Genomic DNA, 12,083 nt, shown 5'->3' on the forward strand with positions numbered 1-12,083 from the left:
TCTCGTAAATACACCCTTACGAGTCCGTGGCGTGAGCGAACTTGGTCACGTGCCTTCGAATCCGTGAGATTGGTGGTGAAATATTTCTCTTAAGGTGAATAAGATGAGAATTGATTTTTCAAGCTCTTACTCTTTTGAGGGTTTATTTGTGAGAGAGTGATTTTTTTTTTCTCACTATAGAGAGAATGGAAGTAGATTATTCAATTTTTGTATAAATTATATGAGTCGAGTGGTTTTAATTTCTTTTTGTTCTTGATCTTAGTATCAAAGGTGTTTTTAGTGTGATAAATGACTGAGTGGAGAATTTGGCAAAGTCTAATTAGAGAGAAAAAGTTAGTCCTTAACATGTGTGTGTCTTAAATATTTATAGTGAGGTGATGAGAGTTGGGGCAAAATCATCATTTACTCGGGTTCTTCTTCCGGATTCGGAGTTGAGGCCTCTCCCGTGTTGGGTCGGGATAGACATCTCTTAAGCGTCTCGCCTTTTTTGACGTAGCTCATTTTATCAAAGCATCTCATTTTTTTTGGCGTACCTCTTATCAACATCAAAATACCTTGCCCTTTTTGGCGTACCATCTTTTGTTGAAATCGAAGCGCCTCGCTTTTAGCATACTTTCTTTTGATCATGTCTTTTGGCTTTCCGTTTTACTTCTTGAGTCAGGCAGGTCGGGATTCTTTGTTTTTGGGTTGGCTTGTCATGTTTTTTGGGCTCAAGAAAATCTGACCCGACAATCAGTAAGGTCAATAACATGATTTTAATTCTTACACCGGAGCTTAAGTAGCCCGCTCAAGGCAAGCTCTCATTCGACACCAGCTTTAGCTCTTTACTTGGTCTTCAAGTCGTGCTGGTTTCAACTTTAGCACCCAACTCGCGCTTTGCTTATGCTCTTGTTGTCTAGTTGACTTATTGGACTAAGAGACTTTTCATCTCCTTATCGACCTTTATTCAAGGGAAATTGGACATATATATTCTTAATTAAGTACCAATATTGTTTTTTTTCCCTTTCATATCCATTACTAAACTTTTCATAAAATACTAGATTTTGTAAGAATATTTGTCATAAAAAATGGAATTTTGTTACACGTTTTTTAGATTTTGTGACTATTGACAACTTTTATATTAAACAAGCAATATGTTCCACGTATTGTTGCAGAATAATTAATATATTTTAGTCTAAGGAAAAAATATATAGAGACATATTCAGAATATTCAAGTTTGAAAAAAATGTATTTAAAGTTTTTTTGGAGACATTTTTATCTTTTTTATTTAAAAAAAAAATTGTATGCAATGGTCATTGTACAATGTTTTGTGAGTGTATCATCTTCATCTACTCTATATAATAATAAAAAATATATTTTGAATGTTCCTACATAATAATTAATATATTTTAGTGTGGAGGAAAAATATAGAGACATGTTCAAAAATATTTTAAAGTTTTTTTAAGACATTTTTAACACTGTTAATTGGACGGTATTTCGTGAGTGTATCATCTTTTTACTTTATATAATAATAATAATAATAATATAATATAATGTTTTAAGAAAGAAAAATTAGTTTTTAGTTAATTTTAATTATAAAAAATTAAAATTAATGATATTCACGTATAATTTTGAGACCGCTCTCCAGTCTCCAATGCACCACTCAAAAAAATGAATTACTTATTGACAAGTCTGACGAAGAAGCAAGAAGTGGATTCGATCATCAGAGACACCGTCGACAAGCTTCTCGTCCTTCGCTTCGGTCGATCTTCCGATCCCGATTGCCTCGTTCTCGACGACATCGTATGCTCACACTTCTTCCTCTTCTTCTTCGTGAATCAATTACTAATTCGTTTCGTTCACCGTCGATCCTATCGCAGCTCTGCAAATCGGCGCGAGAGGTTTCAAAGTTCGTGACGATCGCGCTCGTGGACATTGATTCTAAGGATCTTCAAGTCTACGTTCAGTATTTCGACATCTCTTTCACTCCTTCTACCATCTTTTTCTTCAATGCACATCACATGAAGATGGATTCTAGGTATTTCTTAATTTTCCCCTTTTTTACTGTTTGATGAAATTCTGAAATTGAAGTTTGATTTAACTACCGAGTTTGATCCATAAAAAGATAAGACTGATCAGAGATTAGAATTTTTCCAGTTTATTTGCTGATTGATAAACCTTATCGTCTTTTACTATCACTTAGTACCGCAGATCATACAAAATGGGTTGGTTCGTTCCATGAAAAGCAGGACTTCATTGATGTCGTGGAGGTAATGGGATGAATTACCTGTGATATAAATAATTTTGATAGATCTTTGAATTGAGATATTTATTTATCGTGTTTATCAGGCAATATTTAGAGGAGCCATGAAAGGGAAGCTCATCGTGAAATGTCCACTTCCGCCGGAGCGGATCCCAAAGTATCAATTGCTATACAAAGACGTTTAAGAGGTAAATAATCCTGTACAGTTTATTTTTGTTGCTTTTTTTTTTTTTTTCATAGAATATTGCTTTAGAGAAATCTGTAGTTTGATTAGGTGTTAGAGACTCGTAAAACTTCAGAAATAGAACTGATCATAAGCATCACTAAGTTTATCCGTGATTTGAGCCGATCAACGTTTGAGCCCGAATATGTTAATCGTGCTCAAGATTTTATGAAACCACGCCACTGAATATGCGATCTTCGATCAGACACTACAGTATTGAAGTTTGTTTGAAGTGACAGCTTCGAATTTTGACTCCAGAATTTTGATTTTATCATCTTTCTGATGTGTATGCCTTGGCTCATGTTATCGAATTGGCCGATTCATGGGAAAACTGAGAGTGAAAAATTACCAATTCTCGAAGTGATTTAGAAAAGAGTCATTCGTAATTTTATTCATTCATTAGTAGTAGAAAAGTCTAAATGGAAAGATTGACACAAAAGTCTAAGCTCGGTCCTTTTAACACAAAAGTCACTGCTTGTTGAGGTTGAGCTTATAATTCTGACTCACCGTCCGTAATGAAGTGGAAGACGACGAGGAAGGTGATACTGCGGATCGGTCGATCTCTTCCTTGTCCTCGTCGAAAGCTTTGGTGAGAACTTCTTGGAACTCGACGTACCTCCGTTTCTTCACGAGCCGCTCTGCCGGGGTGTCTTGTCCCAAATATGCGAGTTGCGACAGGTCATCAGCGTCCATTATCTTGTTCAGCACTTCCGAGCACCGAGGAAAGAAGCGTTTCCCGAGCTCAACTGAACCCCCCAAAAAAGAAAACACGAAGAGAAAAAGGGCTGAATAAATCGTCTTTCAAACTATAGTAAATGGGCTTTCAAACAACCTTTGAACCTCTCGACATAGCGTACCAGCTCTAGAGAGTGATTTGAGCCTGATCAGGTGCTCCTCCTGAATCTTGAAAGGAGCTTCATTCAGGTCCACGCTTGTTCTCTTCGGGCCTAAGTTTTTCGAAGTTGTCCCGCCTAAGAATTCACAAGTTCCATCGAGGTTGGTGATGTCCATTATCACCTTGGCTTCCATCGGAAACAAGAGCTTCGCTAGTCCAACTGAACCAACATCAAACGACTCCTTTACGTTTGCGCAAATAGTACCTAGACTATTCTACAAGTTTGCATTATGGTCCCCTAAACTAATGATTTTGAAGCAGTTTTACAATCTCAATTATCTTTGCTACCTCTATTCTCGAGGTACAACAACTTGATGCGAAGATCGTCGCGGGCCATAGCGAGAGAAACAGAGGCCTCCCCCAAGAGCGGGTCCCTCCTCTCGGCCTGCTCCAATATCTCGATGCAAAGGCGGGCCTTCGGGGAAGCCTCCGAAGCCGTCGTGAGGCGCTTCGTGATGTGTAGCGCCTTTCTTCCGTCCGGAGCGAGGTCGGACGGCCTTGCCCCCTTCGTCAAAAGCGAGACCACAACCTGCGGCTCCCTCCGCCTCGCCGCCTCGTGGAGCACCGTCCTCCCCCTCCCGTCCCGAATATTGACGTCCGCCAACCCGAGCTCTAGAATCTCCATTGTCGTCTTCGCATCACAGTACGCCACCGCGTGGTGGAGCGCGTATGCCTCGTCTAGGTTCGTGTGCCCTTCTTTTAGCAGCATCCTCACCAGCTCTACGTCGTCCGATTCCAATGCCCTATGGATCAAAAATAGTAAATTAAATTTTTATTAAAAAAAAAGAAGAAGCTAAGAAGTAGATAAGTTTGGTCGGTTGGTTCTCTCACCTATGGATCCGTTTTACGTGTTTGTCGCGAACTGTGAGACGGCCGTCCAGACCGAGCTGGGCCCGCGAGTTCGATATCAGTTCAACGATGTCTCCGGGTAAAGCCTTCTCGAGAGCAACGACGTCGACGTCGGACCGGACGACGACGTTGACGCACTTCTCGAGGAGCCTGTGGCAAACTCCGCCGCACGAATTCGTCGCGCGAATAACGACCGAGATGTCGTCGGCCGCGATCTCGTCGACAACGTCGAAAAGACGTCTCTGCACGAGGACTCATTTGAGAAGTTGAGTGAATGATATATAACTATACAAAAAATAATAATAATATTCCGAAATGTATAAACCTGAAAATGGTCGACCAACTCGGGGACCTGAAACAGGAACGAGGCTCGGAGCGTCTCGGCCGCGTAATCCAGCGCGGGAGGGCACGCGGCGTGGGAGCAATCTTCGTCGACGCAGACCGAAACTCCCTCCGGCGGAGCAGCAGCAGAGACTCTCCCGCTGTAAAGGTACCGCATGACCGCCGTGGCCGCATCATATCCCAACTCGGTTACGTCAACAATATCACAGCCATCAAATCTCCGCCGGAAAAACTCGCTCCGGGAAGAGAGAATGCAGCGGTGGACCGGAATCTCCCTCCCTCCGGTTACAACCACTTTCGTGTCAGAGAAGAGCTCCGACTCGAAGATTGAACACAGATCCTCTGAGAGCCGCCTCAGACTCGCTGTGTCAGTGTTCATCGGAATGTGTTTGTTCTCCTATACTTGTGGCGTCAGTGTATATATCTATCTATGTGTGTGTGTGTGTGTTTACGTATGTATATGGACCCAGTTCATATTGTGCTTGTGCTTGAAGAGTTGAACATGGGTGACGACTTGACCGAATAATTATTATTAAACATTTTTTGGTCTGCTATTTATTTTTCCCGCAGATTTTAGTGCTGTAGATAAGGGTATGATCGCTTTAATCTTCGTGTTTTTTTTTTTTTTTTGGCAGCCGAAATGTTGATTGACTTGATTCACTCTGGGAATCTGTCTTAAGTAAATGAATCTATTTTTGAGATGTAAGGACGAGGACGAGGAGTGTTTTTTATTTTTTTATTTTCTTTGAGCTAAAGTCATATAACAAGTTGCATATCAACTTTTTTGTATTGGGAATGAACAATATATATAAATCAGTGATATCACATTATCTTTTTGTACGCATAGTTCTATAAGATTCTGAACCAAGTCCATCTTTCAGAAAGGAACAAACAATTAATTTTGCACGCTGTAGTCGAAGAAAAATAAATATTGTAAACAGGCACACTGATTGATAACAAATGTGAATATGCTATTTGACAAATATTTCACTTTTTTTTTTTTTGTGACATCACAAAATGAACTTTTTTGTGATTTGAAAAGTTGGTTTGTGGAGTGATTGTCTTCAAGGCTTTTAGTGAACGTCATGACCACCGTTCGGCGTTTTAACTCCTAGCTAACCACACATACCCAGATAAATCAAGAAATTAGAAAAATTAAAAATCAAGCAAAAGACATTAAAAACACTTCCTTCTCAGCCTTCGAGTTCGATTTCTCAGTCCACCACTTTGGAGATAATGTAAAATTACCACTAGACCAAAATAAGTTTTTGTTTTTATGTAATGGTGGAATTAGAAACAGTGTTATATTTCTTTTCTACACTAAATTTAGTGTCTGCAAAACAAGCCCGTTTTCTTCGATATTACAAGTCAGAATATTAATTAACACTTAAGCTTGCAAATTACTTTCCTTGTCATAGTCATTTTTACTTTTTTCAACAAATATCTATACTGTTTTGCAAATTCAATAGTTTCACTTAACTATTTTAGCCAGAACTAAAAAAAAAAATAGTTTCTTAAATCAAATGTTAAAATATATAATATAGAAATATCCCTCACTTGGAATCTTCATCTTTCCATCTTATAAAAATAAAAAATAAATTTTACTTTCTGTGCACACATATTGACAAGAGATACAAAACCATAGGGTCTCAAACAGAATGAATGTCCTGTTCAATGATCTTTTCTGGGATGAATCGCCTGAAACACAGCCTCGATCTCTTCTTTGGCTCTCTGGAAGATGTTCGGGGCTTTGACTTCGTCGATCGGAGTAGTCTCATCGATTATCGCGTGCCCGTGGGTCTCCTTGTGATGTCGGTGCCCCGGAGAGTGGTGTATCATATTCTCAACTCTCTCCTTTGCCTTCTCAATCAACTTCGGTGTCTTACAATCACTCTCTGCATATGCACAAAATTCATCCAATATTGCTCCAAAATAAAATTATTATTAACTCAACGTTTGCTTCTTTGCTAGATATCTCCATTTGCTTCATCAACTCAATTTTAACTCTATATAGTTTACATTGGGTTTGAGGTCCATATTTGTATTGGGAGCACAGAAATTACTAATTTGTTCCATACATTTTTTTTTTATATCTTAAATCAAACACTACGTCAATTTTATTTAATTTGGAATTGATTTAACGAAACACGGTCTAACTTGCATTATGCAACAAGCAAAGGGCATTGTGAAATCTTAAAAAAAAAAGAAAAAAAGAAGAGCGTTTTATTGTACCTGAACCAGAACTCGGCTTGTGTTTTTGCCTCCCATTTCCGATTTCTTCCCGAATACTGTCACGGTACAACAATACAAACCAACAAATAAATAAAAAGTAAATCAAGGTCTTATAATATCAATTCCAAAATATTTTGTACAATATTTGGCAAACCAAAAACCTTGTTTCAGATTCCTTGTTTGGATGAATTGCTTGGACTATGGCCTCGATCTCCTCTTTCGCTCGCTCGAACACGTTCGGAGCTCTGACGTCATCCAACGGCGTCGTATCGTCGAGATCGTCGCGCAATCCGTGAGTTTCCTTGTGGTGATTGTGCTTTGTTCTCGCTTCTTTCGGACCAGTCAAATCGCAGTTCATTTTGATTGGTTCAATCCATTTGCGTAGAGAAAAACTAAACATTCATAGGTCGAAGGAAATATAAAATCCGTACCTGGTCTGGACTCCGACATTGCTGATGATCGATTGAAGATGTCTGTGCAATGGAATCGGTTTTTTTTTTGGTAATGAAATATTAGAGATTTGGAGATGCAATTAATTTGAGGAAGAAAAGACAGGTCAGGCTTTTTGAGGAATCGATTGGATTGGTAACCCATAGTTTAACTTCTTGGCGGCTGATATGACGTGGCTTTTGTCACATGTTATTATTCTTTAACTTCTACTTTTTTCTCTTTTTTTTTAATATGAATTATTGCCATTTGTTGTTGTAAGTCGTGTAACTTATTTTTTAATAAATAAAGTATCGTGGAAAAAATGGAAGTATTTAAATATTTTTGTTTATGCGAACCAATTTATTTAACCCAAATTTAACCAGTTTTGATCTTGAATTTTGGAAAACCAAAAATTGGGTTTAAATCCACGATCGTACCAAAAGAGAAATCAATCGGCCAATTTCCCGTAAAAAATGATCGGAATTATTGAAATAAATTCAACAAAAAAATATTTTTTTACTTTGCATACTTTTTTTGTCTTGTGAATAAATTATTGGAAATAGAGCACAAAAAATTAAACACTTCGATTATGCATAATTGTTCAAGCGAGTCAACTTGATTCCATGAAAAATATATGGGAGACAAATAGATAGATAAAATATATAATCCTACCATAATTTGCAGATTTTTTATATGCTCGATTTCTAAAACCTTTTCACAATCCCTTTTTTTTTTTTTTAACAATCCTTGTATAAAATTGTAAATAATAACAATAATTAAAGAGTGATGTAGATAAATAGTCAATTTAAAATTATGAATTTGCAAAATAATCAAGATTTGTCTTAATTTAATGAAATTACTAAAATGTGCAGTAGTCTTGTTTCCAACTTTTTTTTTTACCACTCCAAGATTAATTTTTTTGAAAGTGATATATTGTTTATAATACTCATAAAAAAATTTAATCTTGGTTGTCAAAAAAATTTTGAAAACGTAAATTTTGCTATTTTGCTAAAAAATTGAAACTTTGTTTATTTTACTAATAAATAAGTTTCAAATGACTGTATGTACAATTTTTTCATAATTATATTGTACGATAGAGACCAAAAAAATTGTTTTTATAGCGTCGAAATGTTCTTATTTGTTTTCGGACACCATTGAGAAAATTTAATTATTCGATTTGGCTTGACAGTGTAATCGAACTTAGTCAAGACTCAAGATGCATGAAATCCTAAAGCTCCGAGTTCCTTTAAGATGCATAATGATGTTCGAATGGATACCTGAAGTGAGATGTAGAGAAAATGAACTATTGAGAAGCGTGCGGAGGAGGCGCCCATTTTTAAAAACTTTTCTAGACACATGTTTTAAATGAATTATAGAAATTGGGCGTGTTTGGCACAGCTTTTTTAAGCCTATTTTTTATGTTAGCAAAACCAAAATGCAATATTACTGTTTGGTAAAACAGTTGTTAGAAAAAATTTCAAAAACGATTTTAAAAATTGTACATGAGTCACAAAAGTTAGAAATCTTAGCTTTTAAAAAAAGCGTTTTTATATATGATATAAAATTACTTTAATATCCTCACGTGATTATCCATAGCACTGTTAAATATTTATTTTATGTCTATTTTAGTCTTTTTACTATAATATATTTATTTTACCAAACGGAAAATCGGCTTTTGTTACCAGCAACAACTGTTTTATAAACAGCTTACCAAACACCTGTCAGTTTAAAAAAAAATAAAAGCGTTTTTTTTAAAACAAAGCTATGCCAAACGATGCCATTATGTTATATTTGTAGAATATCTTTCGAAAAGCACTTTGTCAATGTATTTAAAAAATATATATACAAAGCCTACTTTTTTTTTTTTTTATTTAATTCGTCATATAAATTGGTGATATTTCTCAACCACACAAAGTTATGATAAAATGTGAAAGAAGCTAAAACTAAAAATTACATGACTAGTGTTTTTAAAGTATGAATTTTTTATTTTTTTTAAATAACGCTTTTTGACATAAATAGTTATTGGGATTATTTTTATTATAAATGAGACTATAAACAATAAATTAAATTAAGTATACCACAAAACATGTAAACATATATATTTGTTTTAAACTATAAACATCAAGAAAAATATGATTATTTAAAAATTGAAATTATTATTTTCGTCATAAAAATTTTAGACACATTGTTACTCATATAAATTGCACAATCCGAGCATGACCTCGGAAGCTTCGAGAACATGAAGAATCCAGCATCGAGGACGAGTCAAATAGGCCTGAAAGATATGAAATAAGGAAATGTCCGTTCATAAGGCAAGAACGAACCCTACCATGCAAAACTTCGAAGAAAAGAAAAGCTGATAGGTCAAATGCTATCCAAACAAATAAAACATGTGTAAATAAATAAGTAAAGACTTGAAAAAAAATGCATACCTCGACGATTATTTCGAGCTCTTAATCACACATGAAAAACTTAAAAAAAAAAAAATTTGGGGTATTTAAACCAGATTCCTCAACCAAAACTTCAAAACAAATGAAAAATAATCCTAAATTTTTTTGCATTGGCGACAGCCATTCTTCACGCCGATGGCATCACAATAATCTATCCTCTTTTAACAAGTATTAAACCGAGTGTCTGATTCAAATACAAATAATTATAAAGGCGCAAAACTTACAAAGAAAATGTTTAGGAGGACCATTAAGAAACATTTTTTTCACATACAAGTCATAGGTGTAGTAACTAGTAATGTAGGTAGTTCTAGCTTTGGGCGGCTGTGAATGGTCGTTCCTTATTCCAAACAAACGAACAACGTTGTAAAGATGGAATGCATATCAATTGGTCAAATATAACTTGAAAATATTTATAGATACCGCCTTGACCATGATGAAAATGTGGAACTATCCAAATTAAGCAATAATTATTAACTCAAAAACGAAAATATTGACCTTATACATACGCCTTTGAACTTGGATATTTTTAAATTGTTGTCGCTTGCATTAATAATTTAAAACTTATGTTGTCTTTAATCGAATAGATTGATTTCTGCTCATTCTACTCTCTATTAGATTTTTGACTCTGTCATTACTATCATGTATAAGCGCTATGATCAATATTTATCATTCAAAGAAAGTTGCAAGGTCAAATCTAGTTTTTATAATAATTTTTTTTTATCAAAATATTGATGAGTTATATACTATAAATAAGAAAAGTTGAAGGATAATACATCTATCGGCTAAAGATTGAAAGTAGGCTGTTTACACTTTGTTTTTATTTTCCAAAATGTTATATCCGAGGCGGCTAATTATTGGGAACCTTTCAACCAAAAATTATAAAAGCTTATTGATTTCGTGAGGACATTAGCTATTTAACAATGTAATCAGAGATGGATGAACTATAAAGTTGTATCTATATATATATATATATATATATATATATATATATATATATATATATATATTTAATATCTATATATATAATATCTAGAAAAAAAAAACTAAAGGCTGCTAATTAAAAAGTAAATAAATAAAAAATGAATTCAATAAAATAAAAGATAAATATTTTTGTAAAATTTTTGGAGGACTAAATAATGAATTTCATGGATATTCTTTTATCTCACGAAAATTATATTAAACGGGTAAATGAAAATACCAATGAGTATATAAGTTTACCCTAATCTCTTCTAAAATAGATGAGTAGGTAGGGTATGATGTATAGATTTTTTTTTTTTTTTTTTGAAAACGTGATGTATAGATTTTTTGGAGGGTCTAATTTAATTTTATCGAAACCATGTTCTCAAAGGCTGTGTCTTATGTGTAACAATGAAATAGTGAGAAACGAAATTATACTACAAAGACCCAAATACAACATACCATCAAAGAACGAAACATCACTCCTCAGATTCAAAAGTCAACAATTTAAGGTAAACAACTGAAACTAACACCATTTTTTTTTAATCTATTATCGCTGTATTCAACATCTTGCTCTCTAGTATTTTTCAATAAAAAAATGTAAATACATATATGATAAAATGAAAGAGGAGAGAAATAGTGAATGCAAATAGGATAATTAGATCATTTGTCTAAGAACTCACCTTTTTTTTAAATAAAAAAATAGTTTGGTGGATTATTTTCTTAATAAAGTGAAATTTTAGAATTGATTAGTTGAAACAAATTCTTCATATAATAATTATAAATTTTTTAGAATTAATTAAATTGAGTAATATAGTAAAAATATAATATAAGGATAGATCTTAATTAAAGAATCGGGATTATAACTCAAACAAAGAGTAACATAACGACCTTTATAAAGATATAAACACATGAGATAATTACTGAATAAATTACATAAACATATCCATCCCTTAAAAAATGTCGTCATCAAAACTCATGATTACAACTTACTTACATATGTGGAACACAAAATTATTTCATAAAAAAAAAAAAAAAAAAAAAAAAAAAAAAAAAAAAAACCCTCCTTGCAGTGGGCTACTCGCGAGTCGGCCAAGCCTAAATCATGACAAGCCTCAACTTTTTTCAATGAATTATAATCAAACAGCTAGTTGTCCGGTCAATGAATAATAATTTGATTTTGGCCTCTACTTTTTATTCATAGATAATCTACGATAACATATATTTAATTGAAACCCTGAACTGTGTAATCAACCCCTAAAGTACGTTTTTTCTCTTTTATTTTATTTCTTATAATTGTTTTGATATATCTACACATAATTGCATGAAAGGCTTAACTAGGGCAGACGAGGCTTTAATATCAAATAGCAATAAACAATCTAATGATAGCCAAATTGTTAGAAATACGAGAATGCGTCCTTTCGTTAAATTTGACATGCAAATAAAAACAGCTCTTCTTGCATT

The 12,083-nt window shown here is 34.3% G+C and overlaps 3 protein-coding genes across 5 annotated transcripts; 1 reads left to right on the plus strand and 2 right to left on the minus strand.

Moving 5' to 3' along the window:
• The first annotated feature begins 1,610 nt into the window (after positions 1-1,610).
• Positions 1,611-5,378, plus strand: LOC149398958 (mRNA splicing factor, thioredoxin-like U5 snRNP). 2 transcript variants are annotated; one of them, XM_089612377.1, is made up of 5 exons: positions 1,611-1,782; positions 1,860-2,017; positions 2,183-2,249; positions 2,329-2,430; positions 4,571-4,795. In XM_089612377.1, exons 1-4 carry the CDS (start codon positions 1,651-1,653, stop codon positions 2,425-2,427), a joined length of 456 nt encoding a protein of 151 aa, XP_089468503.1. In that variant the 5' UTR covers positions 1,611-1,650; the 3' UTR covers positions 2,428-2,430; positions 4,571-4,795. The 2 variants fall into 2 exon arrangements, with proteins under 2 accessions (XP_089468503.1, XP_089468502.1); XM_089612376.1 differs by lacking the exon at positions 4,571-4,795 and adding an exon at positions 5,187-5,378 and having other exon boundaries at positions 1,612-1,782.
• NPR1 (regulatory protein (NPR1)) lies at positions 2,934-4,930 on the minus strand. Its single transcript, XM_089612345.1, has 5 exons — positions 4,535-4,930; positions 4,192-4,451; positions 3,649-4,103; positions 3,323-3,520; positions 2,934-3,211 (listed from the first exon to the last, which is right to left on the minus strand). Exons 1-5 carry the CDS (start codon positions 4,928-4,930, stop codon positions 2,934-2,936), a joined length of 1,587 nt encoding a protein of 528 aa, XP_089468471.1.
• A 697-nt stretch (positions 5,379-6,075) lies between the features above and the next one.
• Positions 6,076-7,390, minus strand: LOC149398960 (uncharacterized). Of its 2 annotated transcripts, none has more exons than XM_089612677.1 (4): positions 7,215-7,390; positions 6,945-7,110; positions 6,784-6,839; positions 6,076-6,446 (listed from the first exon to the last, which is right to left on the minus strand). In XM_089612677.1, the coding sequence occupies exons 1-4, from the start codon at positions 7,375-7,377 to the stop codon at positions 6,223-6,225; spliced, it is 609 nt and encodes a 202-aa protein (XP_089468803.1). In that variant the 5' UTR covers positions 7,378-7,390; the 3' UTR covers positions 6,076-6,222. The 2 variants fall into 2 exon arrangements, with proteins under 2 accessions (XP_089468803.1, XP_089468802.1); XM_089612676.1 differs by having other exon boundaries at positions 6,945-7,113; positions 7,215-7,385.
• Positions 7,391-12,083: the final 4,693 nt, after the last annotated feature.

This window comes from Urtica dioica, chromosome 4 (assembly GCF_054948205.1).
Source record: "Urtica dioica subsp. dioica isolate 48M chromosome 4, U.dioica_male_clone48M_v1_H2, whole genome shotgun sequence".
Taxonomy (NCBI): domain Eukaryota; kingdom Viridiplantae; phylum Streptophyta; class Magnoliopsida; order Rosales; family Urticaceae; genus Urtica; species Urtica dioica.